General features: G+C 34.2%; 1 protein-coding gene across 3 annotated transcripts in view; it reads right to left on the bottom strand.

Moving 5' to 3' along the window:
* Positions 1-15,255, bottom strand: part of LOC149839771 (uncharacterized) — a 74,913-nt gene that overhangs the window by 22,175 nt on the left and 37,483 nt on the right. For 2 of the 3 annotated variants that reach the window (XM_090004222.1, XM_090004224.1), the window contains exons 10-12: positions 14,602-14,712; positions 9,790-9,981; positions 252-530 (exon numbers count right to left, since the gene is read on the bottom strand). In XM_090004222.1, the coding sequence (XP_089860348.1) occupies positions 252-530; positions 9,790-9,981; positions 14,602-14,712 (582 nt within the window). Of the gene's footprint in view, positions 1-251; positions 531-627; positions 691-9,789; positions 9,982-14,601; positions 14,713-15,255 lie in introns of all 3 variants that reach the window. The other variant, XM_090004223.1, reaches the window with a different exon arrangement.

Here is a 15,255-nt window from a genome sequence, read left to right as displayed (position 1 = left end):
ACCAATTAATATATTAGTGTAATAAACTTATAATATATGAGGGAAGTGTTGGGAGTCTTGGGACACCCAATAAGCCATATGAATCTCTCAGTTTAAAGAAAATTCTGGGCAGACAGCCTATTAGATAACATGTTGATCAGAACAACCAAAAACTCTATCAGAATACCTATAATCAAAGGAAATTTTTCAAAACCCCAAGAAAAAAGGAGGATAAAATTTTTACTAATTGCATGTCCAATAATAGAACTTACAGTAGCATTTAAATGACCAAAGATGTGATAAGCAGACATAGCTGCAGTTATGGATTTTCTTAAGAGCCCTCCTATGTCATCCACTCCATGCTTGATTGCCATATAAAAAGCTTCAGGCGCATCTACCAGATGAAGCATCATCGCCAGAGGCTGAATCTCATCATCATTATAAGATGAACCTCCAGTAGACAAGGGGATTTCATTCAGTTTGTGTAAAATATAGTCAAAAAACACTGCAAAGAGATTCCTCTTTTCTTCTGCTGAGTTAGCTCTTGAATACTGCAAAATAAAACCCACAAATGATGTTGGAAATCTTGAAAATACTAGTGCTTATAAGTCAAAGACAGGAAAAATAAGATGAGATTTTCTCTTTCACTTTTGTCCCTGGGCTGCTTGAAGGAAGCCTGACAGAGATTGCACATAGAGTTTGAGATATCATCTGCCATAGTATTTACATGGAACAGCCCCAATGTATCAGTTCCCCAGCAATGAAAGAATACTGAGACCATAAAAAACCATTTCACCTTTTTATTTGGAAACTTAGATGGATCGCAGAAAAAGATGGCAAAAAAATTATCCCTAGAGTCGAGGCCAAGAGGAATGCATAAACAATGATTCCATAAATTTGATTGTGTTTTACAACTATAGTTTCAATACCTTTTCATTTGGGATCATTTCCCAGACAAGTGAAAGTCAACAATAATGTGATGATTTAAATCAATATTTCTCCAGTACAAAATATAAAATAAAACATGGACTACACATCCGAAAGAAATGTTGTATCAGACTACTTGTTTCCCTATAGTTGGATCCCCTAGCTTTTGAAAGGCTCTGAATTCCACTTGGGCATGTAAATTAGGCCCATACCTGCAAAAACATCTCTAAACAAGGTCCTAGCATCATGCCATACTTCTTTTATTATACTTTATACATGGGTATTTTATACTCTTTTTTTTCTAAGTGAGGAGATTTTCTCAAGAATTATCAAATACCTATATTATCGAGACTTGTCTTGCCGAGATATAGCGGGCATTGACATTATTTCTATGTTCCCGTTTTTCTTTTCACCAATGCATTGACAATCCTAAAATATTTAATCATAATAAGTGAAACATCAGCATTCATGAAACTAGTAGAGTTTTACATGAAAGAATGAAAACAAAAATTATTGGATGCCCAAAGAAGAGCAAAAAAGGAGAAAAGAATGTAAAATCAACAAGTGATTTTACTCTCCAATAGTTTTAACTCTATTTAGTTATACTACTATGCATTATTTTTTAAAACATGTTCGACTGTTTCCTTTTAACAATTAAAAAACAAAATGGCCTAGGGAAAGTGTAAGAAAGCTCAAGAAAAGCATGTAGGAATCATGTGGCATAGCATGGTTCCTATGTCACACAGACTCTTCTAACATGGCACCGCACTTGCGTCGCACCCGCACCCGGGTGGGTGCGACACTTGGACACAACTTCCTTTGTGTTAGGTGAAGTCAACCACACTGAGGTCCATTTCTATCTAAAAGTAGATTCAGTTAATCCTAATCAAGTCCATTTTTATCTATATTATATATATAAATGCATAAATGTACATAAATACACGCAATGTTAATGTTAACTTAAAACTGTTAAAAATTATATATATCCTCGCCGCACCCCCGCACCTAAGTTTTTTTAAAGTGCCGCATCCGCACCCATACCTGCACCCGCATCCACACCCGCACCTATGTGACATAGCATGGTTCTCACCACATTTCAAATGCAAGACATCCCGTGCTTTCGAGAAAGATTGCTTCAAACTCCAAATCAGTGTTTTTGGAAACTCCGCATGAAACCTCATGCAATTTCATAAACCTTTTGAGGAAATAGTTGAACATGTACCGTATCTGCATTTTTACATATACTCTTGCTTAAGAAATATCTAACATTGAATTTATGGGAGAGCACACCCATCTAGCAAAGATCGACTATTTTAGTTTGGGGAGCGATAGAAGACTGGACAGGAAGCAATAAGCAGAATTAGGAGCTTGATGCAAATAAAAGATTTTCGCCTTTAACAGGATTAGTTTTTATCTTTATGATATATAAAAGGGCTCCATCTCTTGCAAAGTTCGATGTCTAAATAGATCATTGTTTTCAAGAGGTAACGATGTTTCAAAGTCCCTTTGACATCTTGACGCTTCCACACACCTCTTTTTTTCTCCAACATTCTTGGTTGACTAAAGATCAAGTACCCAATCATGTGCTGTCACTTGTAAATATACAGCAGCACTTTTTAAAAAATGCCCTATATTATTTGTTGTAAACAGTGTTATTAAAAATGTGCCTCAAGGTGCAAAAAGCGTGCCTCGCCTCAAGGGGAGGACCTTTGCGCCTTGAGGCACATGTGTGTATCGCAAATGGCCCAAGGAGAAGTGCGCCTCAGCTTGAGATGCAAGCCTCAAATTGATTGAGTCAAATGGGGTCAAAGCCCCTGTTTGACCCAAAGCTAGTAAGTAAAAAAAAAGAAAAGGAGGGAGGCCCTATGAGTTAGAGCACTCTCTCTCTCTCTTGTCTCTTCTTCTCCTTCTTCTTCCGTTTTTCTCCTTCTCTTCATTTTCTTCTTCCGTTCTTCTGCATATTCTTCCTCTCTTCTTTCTTCTTTTTATTGTTCACTTCTTTTTCCTTCCTTTCATTTCTTCTTCTTCTTCTCCTCCTTCCATACTTCCTTTTCTTCCCTCTTTTGTTTCTTCTTCTACTTAATGACTATCTTTTTTTGCAATTTTGACTGTATATAAAAATTGTATATGTCAATTTTGTTAGTTTGTTTACATAAAAATCGTACATGTGAAATTGTTACTTTCAGTTTGTGTAATTATTTCCAAATATGCATGTGTTTGTGTATATACGTGTCATTGACTGTTAGATCATGGAAATTAAAAATAAGTTTTTGTTAAATGAAAATGTTTGTTTTTTGTTTGTGAGACTAAGTGTAGATATGGATTATTATGTGTGATTTTAGTAGTTTGATAGAGCTAATTTTTCAAACAAGTATGCATGCAAAATTAGCCTAATGTTTGTTTAGAGCTTTAGATGAATTTGCGTGCATTATATGATGTTGAGGAATTTGATTGTTAGTGATTTTGTTAAATTTTCATTGAATGCTCATATTTTATTTCGTAGATACTTAGATTAATCAAGTTGTGTTAATGTTATTTTTATTGTTTTACATGTTGTTCTCATATTTTTCAGTATTTATTTGATATTTCCGATTTTATATTGGTTCTTGCTTCATGAATAAAGCATATTTTATTTATTTGTATTTTTAGATACTTTTTAAATTTTTAAAAAAAATTAAAATAATTTAAAAATAAATTTTTAAGGCATATGCTTTATGCCTCTTTTCATTTTTGGTGGAGCGCTTTGCTACACCTCATCGCTTTTCACAACATTGGTTGTAAATGTAACTTGTTCTTAATGCAAGATATACTCAAAGTGCTGCCCCTCTCATGGACCAATTAATGGTATATTTCTCCCAATGTTTCCCATCATCAACTTCCACTTCAGCTTAGCCAACAAACAAAGAATACAAAATTTGCTACCAAATTAAGGGGAAAAAAATGTCCATTATCAAAAGGGTCAAAACATAGTCGGCAAACCCGACGATCCGACTCGGGAATCGTTCGAGTCGGATTGGATCGCCCAATAACTGGGCCACCGATCCAGCCTAAACCTGTTTTAGCCAGGTTCGGGCATGAAACGGCTAAGAATCGCCTTATTCAAGACTAACTCGGCAACTCGTCGAGTCAGTCCTGAATCGTCCGATTCAGGATTGATACATGACCAACCAAATCTGACCCGATTAACCGGGTCAAACCGGTATTCATATTGGTTCATTCCGAGATGAACCAGTTTTAATGTATAAAAGGGGGTCAACTGGGTCGACTCTTCCCCATTTTCTGGAGACAACCCTTCTTATCCTCCCCTCCATTTTCTGGCGACCCTCTCTCTGCCGGCAACCAATGACATCCAGGCTCTCTCTCTCTCTCTCTCTCTCTCTCTCTCTCTCTCTCTCTCTCTCTCTCTCTCTCCTCTCTCTCTCTCTCTGTGTGTGTGTGTGAGAGAGAGAGAGGTGAGCCTCCGAGAGGAGATGGGCGATGCACACTTTTTTTCATATTGTTAGGGATTTCCCTATATCGCAGTGTGCACAATGCACACTACCATGTTGTGTACCATATCTGTGCAGTGTGGACCGTGGAGTGTGGACAACAAATAAACCCCACATTTAGGGGTTATTCACCTTTCTTTTCTTTGTAATTATTAAGTATAAACTATGCAGGTTGTAGTTTTGCATAACTGAGGATGTTTGCGCGATTTTGTTAGTCTTTGTGTGCATACTGCTAAATTATATGTTGCACGCTTTTTTTATTTTTTCTAAAAATTGGCATGTAGAATATGGGGAACACATCAGAGGTCAGCAAGACAAAGGATAGAGATCCTGGTCGGGACTATGGGATGCTTATTGACAAGAAAAGGAAGAGAGTTGGGTGTTCTTATTATGGAAAGGAGATGTCCAGTGGAATAGATAGGTTAAAACAACACCTGGCACATGTGAAAGGAGAGGTTTTTCCATCTAAAGAAGTCTCAAAGAAAATTAAAGAGGCAATGTATGAAAATATTTTAGGGTACAAATTTGCAAAATCAGACATGAATAGGAGGTAGTGAAGATGAAAACATAGATGAATTGAATGCCCCTAGATTGGAAAAAGTAAATTTTGTTGCAGAAACTCCAACCCCAAGAGCATTAAGACCGGATTCAAACACAAGAGAATACACAGAATGGTTTAAAGATTGGAGGATCAATGGAAAAGTTTCTAGTAAACAAAATGCCTAAGTTTACCCCTCTCAAACAATTAAACCTGAAAACTGCAATGATAAACAAGCAAGACAAAGAATGTGCACAGCAATTTTAAGGGTTTTTTATCATGCTGCAATCCAATTCAATGCAGCCAGTTCTTATTTTCATGAGATGCTAAGAGTCGTGGGTGAAGTCGGGCCTGGTTTGAAACCTCCAGGCAGAAAGGAAAATGCAGGAAGGTTTTTGAATGGTGAAATAAAAAAGATTGAAAGATCTTTAAAAGAGTTTAAGGAACCATAGAGCATAACTGGTTGCACAATCATGACTGACGGTTTGAAAGATAATCAGCAGGACATTGATCAACTGTATATTTTTTGAAATCTGTTGAAGCATCAGATACTGTTAAAGACGCATACAATCTATTTGAGATGTTAGAGCAAGTGGTGCTTCATGTTGGAAAGAAGAATGTGGTGCAGGTAATTATTTCATTGTTTTAACTTTCAAACCTTCTAATTGTTTGCATTTTCAATTTTCAGTTTACTCTTTCCTATTTCAAATTTCCAATTCAATATATAATTAATTTTATATGTTAATGTTTTCATTTTTCAACTTCTCCATTTCTTATTTTCAGGTGATCACCGATAATGCAGCAAATTTTGCTGCTTCAGGAAGAATGTTGGAAAAGGAATACAATTTATTTTGGATTCCTTGCACCTCTCATTGCTTGGATCTCATCATTGAAGATATTGGAAAGATGAAAAGAGTGAAGAAATGTATAGATAAGGCTATGGGAGTAACAAATTTATATACAACCATACATTGTTGCTACACATAATGAGGAATTATTCTACCAACAAAAGGGAGATCTTAAGACCTCTAGAAATAAGATTTGCAACCAATTTTATTTTCCTTCAAAGATTACTTTAACATAAAGCTGCATTGAGAAAGATGCTTATATCTGACAAATGGGTTAATTCACGATTCTCAAAATTTGAAGGAAAGGAAGTTAAAGATATCATCGGGAATACATGCTTTTGGAAGACATCGGACCTAGTAAAAATTGTAGAACCTCTAATTTAAGTCTTGAGGCTGGTGGATAGTGATGATCAACCAAAAATGGGGTACATATATGAGGCAATGGATAGGGCTAAAATGAAAATTAAAGATATCTATGGTGGAGAGGAAAGGAGGTATAAAGTTTACTAGGACTTGATTGACAAAAGATGGGAGGACCAACTCCACCACCCTCTTCATGCTACAGGATATTTTTTAAATCTAGCATTTCAATATTCCCCTGAATTCTCAAAGGTAAAAATAAAAATCTATCTAGTTATCAAACAAATTTATTTTTCATTAGTGTCTGTATTTCACTATTTCTATTAATATGATGTTAATGACATGATGACATGATGTTTTTCTTAGCATCCTCAGATTCGACATGGCTTGAAGGAATGCATTTTGCGCCTAGAGCCTGATCAAAAGAAAGCAATGGATGCAACCTTTCAGGTACTTTTTTTGTATAACTTCAAAGCTCAAGGTATATATTATATTGTAACGTGCAGATATATTCAATTATTCATTAAACATGAATATGAAAATTATTTATTGAATTCATAATTTTCTTTAGATCAAAGATTTTACACGTGCTACCTCAGATTTTGGTCATCCTTTGGCAGTGAATACTAGAAACAAAGAACTACCAGGTGCATAGCTATTGTGTTTGTAATTTTATATTGATATTGATTTTTCAATTTCCACCAAGTATATAAGTTGTAACTTGGTGGTTGTTCAATTTTTTTATAAAAATATTAACTTATAGTTAATTATTCATTTTTTTAGCAATGTGGTGGGAAGAAAATGGGGGATGTGCTCCGGAATTGCAAATATGCATCCTTTGCCACAGGATTAGATGTGAGCGCAATTGGAGTACATTTGACCAAGTGCATACAAAGAGGCGCAATAGGTTGCAGCAAAAACAATTAAATGATCTAGTTTATGTTCATTACAACTTGAGACTGAGGGAGAAGCAAATCTTGGGAAGAAACTCCAATCCTGTGTCACTTTACAATATTTTCTTAGACAATCCAATTGACTCTTGGATATCACGAGATGGTGAAAATGGAGTGACTGGTGAAGCAAGTGTATGTTATTTGCTTATTTTATCAATTTAAGGATTTAAGTATAATAGATTATATTAATCAGGGAAATTTTCAAATACACACCAAACTTTTGGCTCTAATTCATATGTCCACCAAACTTTTGGAGGTTTTCAATTAGACAGCAAAGGTTTCTCCCGGTTAATCAAATGCCTCCATTCCTAAATTATAGTTAGCTAGACCTTGAGTTAGAACTAAAGATTGTTTTAAAGTTACTAATTTTCCTTTGCAGCAATTGAACTGCACGACTTGGCTTTTCTTCATGCTTACGCTAACTCAATCCAACTTAAAAAAAGGATTTGGTTACTGAACCCGACAAAAATAAAAACCAGTAGCCATAGATAAATGAGGTTTAAATTTTGATTATGACAAAAATAAAAATCAATGAAGACATAAAATTCAGTATACATTAAAAAAAAAGTGCATAAGAATATATAACTACATAAACTATAAACCAAATCCAATGGCCAAAAAAAATGCTAAATATTGCAGATGTCAACAGGCCGGATGTAACCCAATCCAAATCCGATTAGTTGGATTTAGTAAACAAGTCCTTTTTTTTAAGTCGGATTGAGTTAGCATACGCATGAAGAAAAGCCCAGGCGTGCAAGGGAAAAAATAGTAACTTTAAAACAATCTTTAGTGCTAACTCAAAGGCAACCTAACGGCTGTTTAGGAATGGGGGCATTTGATTAACAGTGAGAAACCTTTGGTGCCTAATTGAAAACCTCCAAAAAGTTTGGTGGACATATGAATTAGAGAAAAAAGTTTTGCGTGTATTTGAAATTTTCCCTATTAATAATTTAATATATTACGCTTTTCTTATTTTATAATGAACATTCGAGTAGGAGTATCTTTGAAAATTGAAATATTTCTTGTGTTTTTCTCTCTTACAAATGTAGGAACAGTAGGATGATGATTCTCAAGAAGAGAATATGGACATGGAATTGGTAAGGTGTGAAGAAGAAAATAATGAAGATCAAGAGAATGAATGGTTGTTCATCAGCACAAGTGAATGCTACTAATGATAATGAGAATGAGTACTTGGTTGAGATGATGGATTTCGGGTCTAGTGGAGATGATGAATAAGATGATGGTTATCATGATTTGTAAAACTGATTAGGACTTAGGAGTTATGACTTTTAAGATGATGGCTTCTTTTTTGGGTTTTTGACATTTTGGCATTGTGCATTATGCCAATTTGGTGCTTCTAAATTCTAATTGTGACAGGCTAATTGCATATAGTGGCATGTATGCGATAATCTATGTCACAGGGACTCGGCTAGCAGGGTGCCGCACCCGCATTGACGTGACTCAACGCGGGTGCGGCACCGGGTGCGGTCAACCCGACCCTGGGTGCGTTGACCGCACCCAGGGTCATTTTGGTCCATTTTTTTGGTTTTTTTTTTAAATTGCCCTATGAAATGGGCTGCGTAATTTTTAAAAAAACGCGCTGGGGGGAACCCCCGGACCCCCCTTATATATATATATATATATATATATATATATATATATATATATATATATATATATATATATATATATTACATTTTTGCCCCTGCCGCACCCCCGCACCCGGGTTTTTTGGAAGTGCCGAATCCCCGCACCCGCACCCGCGTGACATAGGCGATAATCAAACTTATCTAAAATCTAAATTCTGTGAAGCTGTGAACTGTGAAACAGGCCGGTTGAATATTTTGAAGTTTGATTATAAATTGTTAATTGTTTGTTATAGTGTTTAACTTTTTATTAGTGCCAAAATATTACAAAATGATGCTTGCAGTAGGTTGAAATTGGAAATTGAAAATTTCAGGTATGCTTCTTTATTAGTTTATTCTGTTATGTTATGCATTAATTGCATTTTACGATTTTAAATTTTTAATGCATAATGTTGTTAGAAATTATTAGAACTTAGAAAGGTAGTGATTGCTTGTTCATTTTTTACTTGTTTTATTTCTACCTGTGTAGCTTAATTATTAATATTCATTTCACAATTTTCATTATTGTTCTTATGTATGTGGTTATGTATAGCAATGAAGCTTATTTATTTTGTATGCAGATATTTTGTAGTTTTTGTTCTTTGATGCTTTGATTTAGTGAATTTGCTGCTTGCCTGCTTGGAGTTTGAATATTTGCATTCATATTGTAGAAAACATAGTGTTATATTCAATATTTAAAGTATTATTAAAAAACACAAAAAAAATGTCCTACTCCATCCGAGTTACTGAGTCGACCCGCTGACCCAGGCATCACGGGTCGGGCGATCCGAGCCCGAGTCATGGGTTTGCCAACTATGGATCAAAACAAGCCTTAACCAACTGATATAAATAATGCAGTAACTGGATTGTGTGAAAAGCTTGTTCATAACAAAGAAAGAAATAACCACACAAACATCTTTCAATTCTCAGATATATTGAAAATGATTAAAGGAAAGAAAAACACAAAAATAAATTGATGGAAAAAAATAGAACTGCGACAAGGAGAGGAAAAAACACCTAATCTTTTACACCAAACAGCAAATTGATATACAGTTTATTTATCTGACTTACCTCCATGCAGACAAACTCGATTCCACCAAGCAACTCAACTTGTTCAATAGCAAACACTGGAACCTCTGAAACAACATTATTGGAGCCATCTGGAACTCGGTAGAAAAGGTTTGTAAGCATACAGATAAGCTTGCTGTGAAGTTCTTTGGACCAAGAATGCTGTAGACTTATCTCCAAAAGAGATTTAATGACCTAAGAAGACAACAAAATAAATAGTGGTTGAGGCCAAGACAATACGTTTATGTATCCTTCAATCAGCTCAAGCATTTAAATAGTCATTCTTTCAGTACCATAGGTTTCCTTAGACAAGGTCAGTTTTAGAATGTACATCTTAACGTTGTACCATAATCAAAACCAACTAGAGTTCATAAGAACTAAAAAGAGGGGCGAAAAACCACACAGAGCAAGTTATCCTACAATCATGTCAATGACTTTAGGTGTAACAAAATATAATGACTATCCTGTGTAATGGTAAAACACAAAATTTCACTTCTTCAACTCTTCTTAGCAGTGAATTGTATAAGGCCATACACCTGGTTGCCAAAGGGCCTAATTGACTACCTCCTAATTTTTCAACGGTGCTAGTGTATGCTGTGTTGCTGACAACATGATTATTGCAAACCGCTTTTCTAGCAGCTTTGGAAAAGTCAAAAAAAAAACTTGATCACTTCAGATGAATGATTCAACATCACTCCATTATTTCCATGGGTTTGAAGCCGAAATACCAAACTCTTGTCACTGTCACAGCACAATAGCATTGGACACAAAAAACAATTAGTAAACAAACCCAGCTTCATGATACTGATGATTCTGACTTACTATAATACTACCATCATGTCACTAGACTTTTCAGCAGTTCATGTTCACACTCGGGATTGCAAATCTTTCACAGTACATAAATACAATAAGCACCAGGCCACCAGCTACGTGGACACAGGTTAGAGAAAAAAGAAACCAATGTGCCAAATTACTAGACTGCACAAGTTCACTATAAACTTGAGCTAATGCTCGAGGTCCACTTGTGCTCACCAAAGTATTAGATGGGAAAGGAAGTGGGAAATTCAAGACTTGAAAGCTTAATTTTTTAATAATTTAAAGCAGTCAATGAAAGGAAGTGGGAAATTCAAATTCATTACGTTAAAGGACAGTGTCAGTAAGCCAATAAACCTTATCCCAAACTGGTAAAAGTCAACCACTGTTCAAGCCTGGTCATTTGCATAAGAAGTAGCCTCCTGCTGCTTGCAAGTCCATTCCTAAAATTAAATTAGTTGGCCTTCCAGTTAAGCTCAAGCTTCTTCCAAGCAGCTCAGCTTGCTTAGCAGACCTAATTTAAGAAAGCACACAATACTACAGCAAAGTTGTCCATTTTGCATCTTACCAGATAGCATAAAGGGTTCTAGGATGGTCTACGGCATATAAGCGGTATAAAAGCTGCTCATTTCTCATATATCAGAGGATTAGAGCACGTGGCCACGAACCATACTGTCGGGGGCTCAAACCCCTCCTCGTCCATAACCAACCTCAAAGGAGAAGGCCCCTTCCTTTTCATATATATATATATATATATATATATATATATATATATAAGTCACAAATGTCAGTCTCGACTATATCTCGGCAGGGAATTTTCTCGTGATAATATAGGTTTAGCCGATACATCTAGGCAAAAACTTGGTGCTTAAAAATTTTTGAAAATGCAAAAATAGTAGAAATAAGTAAAAAAAATATCATGTTTAGACAACACATAATAAAAGAAATAAGTAAAACATATAAAAGAAAGAACAAAAACATAGTTAAGATATAGAAAAGAAGTAAAAAAGTAAAAGACAACCCGTAATGTCATGATAATATCGTGACATACATAAATTTCTGATATTTTCAAAATATAGTGATATTTTGCCTTTACTATCACTTTATGAATTTACAGATATATTATCGCTATATTTTCAAAATATTGCCTATATATGTGACTATGATATACATATATATATATAGTCACAGATATTGGCGATATTTTCAAAATATCACCAATTTCATAATATCGTGATATTATCGGCAATGTTATCAATTAGTTGTACTGTTTTTGTTTTTATTTTACATTTTAAATATGTTTTTCTTCTTTCTTTTACATTTTTTTACTTATTTCATTTATTATTTATGTCTAAACATGATATTTTCTTACTTATTTTTATTATTTTTTAAGCCCCAATATTCTCACGAGATTTATCACCACACCTATAATATCGCGAGAAATAGCCTTGCCGAGATACCGATATTTGTGACTATGATATATATATGGGTAATACATATGTGCTAAATAAAATATGCTAAATGGGTTTTTCAGGATTTTTTCATTTTATTTTTAAATTCTAACCGTACATATGCGATCTATGAAATTGATTTTATAGGGATCGTTCAATTCCAACACATGGGTGGGTTTTTATAAGGTACGAAAAATCAACAGTCTAAAATCTTTGTAAACTTTTTAGGTTTCAAATATCATTTTTCCATCAAAAACACATGATCCAGGTGTGGATTCCTAATAAATCAACCACGCCCAACACATTTATCGACGGTTGGAATCACGAAGCCGAAAAAGCAAAAAAAAAAACATTTAGCATAGTGTGTCAATAAATTGTTAAATTTAAGTAACAAGCATAAACAATTATGATTGTGATAATGAATGAAGTATAAGTGTGTATTTCAATATAACATATTGCAAAGTTTGTATAATTGCATAACATTGAACATAAACAGAAACAATTATGAATTAAATAAATATAACATAAAAACAAACTATGAATGAATCAAATATATTAAATAAAACAATTATGAATAAAGCAATTATGACATAAAAACAGAAAATTATGAATAAAAATAGTGTGTGTAACCGTGTGTGTGTGTGTGAAACACACACACACACACACACACACACACACACACACACACACACACACATATATATATATATATATACACACTACAACTAACGACCCAGATAGAGGCATATAAAATTATAAAGTTTATTTGTCATTTTCATTCAAAACCCAACTAATTTTAATTTTTTCATGTCAGCTTTTTTAGGCAAATCGAATATCAACAAGGAGGCACAAAAAATAATTTGATCCCATCAGTTTGAAACATTTTGATGAATTAGATGCATAGGTTGAAAAGGAAGCAAATACTCTTTTGAATGATTAGGACATTCAGTGGATTAACATAGAAAGAGTCCAAGAGGTGGATGATGAAGACCTCACGTATCTTGGAAATGATGTGGGTGTCGAAGGAGGAGAAGAATAAGAACATAATAATGATGAAGAAGATTATGATTATTGAGGTTTCATGTAATATGTTTTAAACTTAATTGTTAATAAACTTGGTTATTTTGTTTTTGTTTATGTAATACGAAAATATGAGACTCGTGTCATGTTCCTAATTGTAAGATATTTAATATTTTGCATTGTTCTCGTGAGATATGCATGTGATATTATCTATGATTCTATATTAGTTGATATTTGATGATGTCTTATGCAGCTCATGGAAACATACATGCTTTATATGTGATTTTATGGTTATATTTTGTGCAATTCATCATTGCTTCATGTGATATAATTTTTTAGAATTTTTTCTAAATTTTTCTGATTTTTCTTGATTTTTCTTGATTTTTTGGATTTTTTGAATTTTTTTATTAAAAATTTACGATATAGGCCCGACCGATATAGGTTACGATACAATACATACAACCTTGGTACAAAGTATGGATCAACCAAAGTTGTTAGTCGGAGAAGAGGGAGCGAGAAGCGATTCAAGAAGCAGAAGCGAGAAGTAAGGCACTTCCAAAATTTTAGAAAGCGGAAAGCGCAAGACGATTAAGAAGCGAACCAGGAATCATTTCGGAAGCAACCTAGGAAGTGAGGGGGAAGTGAGGGAAAAGCAAAACAAGAGAAAAATAAAGAAAATAAAAACGAAAACACAAAAAAATGAAAAAAGAAGTGCATTTCCCAATTTGTTTTGGCGCTTCCCAGCATGTTTTGGAAGCACCATGTTTCGCGTTTCTGAAACGTGCTTCGGAGAAGTGCGCTTCTCCATGTCGTATGGCGCTTCCGGTAACCCTAGGATCAATTGCTCAAACTACTCTACAGATACTCTGACTTTACTAGCAACTTGTCAACTTCACCATTCTCAAACGAAAATGGCATTTCAACACAGCCAACAAAAATGCCTTTTCAGATTACCACCAAAAGGCATCAAATAGAAATTATGAAGTTAACAAGGAAGTTTTCTATTGATGCCATATAATTGAATTTCAGACATTTTTCCAACATGATTGTCTCCAATAGCTACTTTTTTCAGTCAAGAGAATTTTATTCCATCAACTATTGTACATCATTCATTGGAATGGTATTTTATTTTAGATCTTTTATGAGCTTCAAGGTACACGAGTATGGTATACCCTGGTTAGCTAACAGCTAACTCACCAATCTCATCATTCTTTTGGATATTGTTCTTTGTTCACATTTTTATTAACAACAATAGTATGATTGGAGCCAATGAATATATTCCACATCACAAATTTTGACCTACATTTAACAAACTGCTTGTGTGATAACATCAAGAAGTGGGATAAATATTTTACATGAAATTGCACAGACCAACCAATCTCAAACTAGAACATTATTTGAGGATGCAATAACTCAAATTAGTATCAACAGTAACATATATAATAAGCATAAAAGCTTTGCATCAAAATTGAGGACCATTAAGCTACAGAATCATAGACCTCAAAAATGAAAATAAAATAAAATCACTCACCCTAGCATCTAGACCCTTCAACCTTTTTCTCTGCATTCTGCCGTTATCACAAACAAAGTAAAGCAAACAACTTAAGCCAGCTGCCCAAACAGCTTCTAACTTTTCTTCTTTCTGCAGATCAAATGGCATGATGGATTAATTTAAAAAAAAAAGGACTAATAGTAAAGTTTATGCTCTATAGATTTCACCGTTTAAGAAAAGTTAAAATTCAAATAATTAATATCACCAACTTAAAAAATGATGAGAGAATCATTGTGAAATTTGATAAATGAGGAATCAAGGAATGAAGTGAACAAAGAAGACAGTGTACCTGAGGAATGATGGATATGGTTAGTTATAAACAAATAAATAAAAAGTTTGCAACAACAATAGCAAAGATTATATATATATATGGAGAATATTGGTGACACTCTACTGCACGGTACTCTCTAGTTGAATCTCTTAGGTGCAAACTTTATTTGGCAAATTTGACACTACGAATACATTCAGAATAGTCCATTCACTACAACATGCATTTTGGATTGGGTAGTTTTGACATAAAAGTATTATTTTCTTGTAATTGAAATTTTGAAGCACTGTAGACCGTCGAATTTTTAGCCCTCAGAAAACGTGCTTAGGTAACACGACAAAACAATCCAAAACATGTTTTGACTA

The sequence above is a fragment of the Nuphar pumila genome, chromosome 4 (genome assembly GCF_984573655.1).
Source record: "Nuphar pumila chromosome 4, dmNupPumi1.hap1.1, whole genome shotgun sequence".
NCBI classification, from domain to species: domain Eukaryota; kingdom Viridiplantae; phylum Streptophyta; class Magnoliopsida; order Nymphaeales; family Nymphaeaceae; genus Nuphar; species Nuphar pumila.
This window is presented reverse-complemented; position numbering and strand designations above follow the sequence as displayed.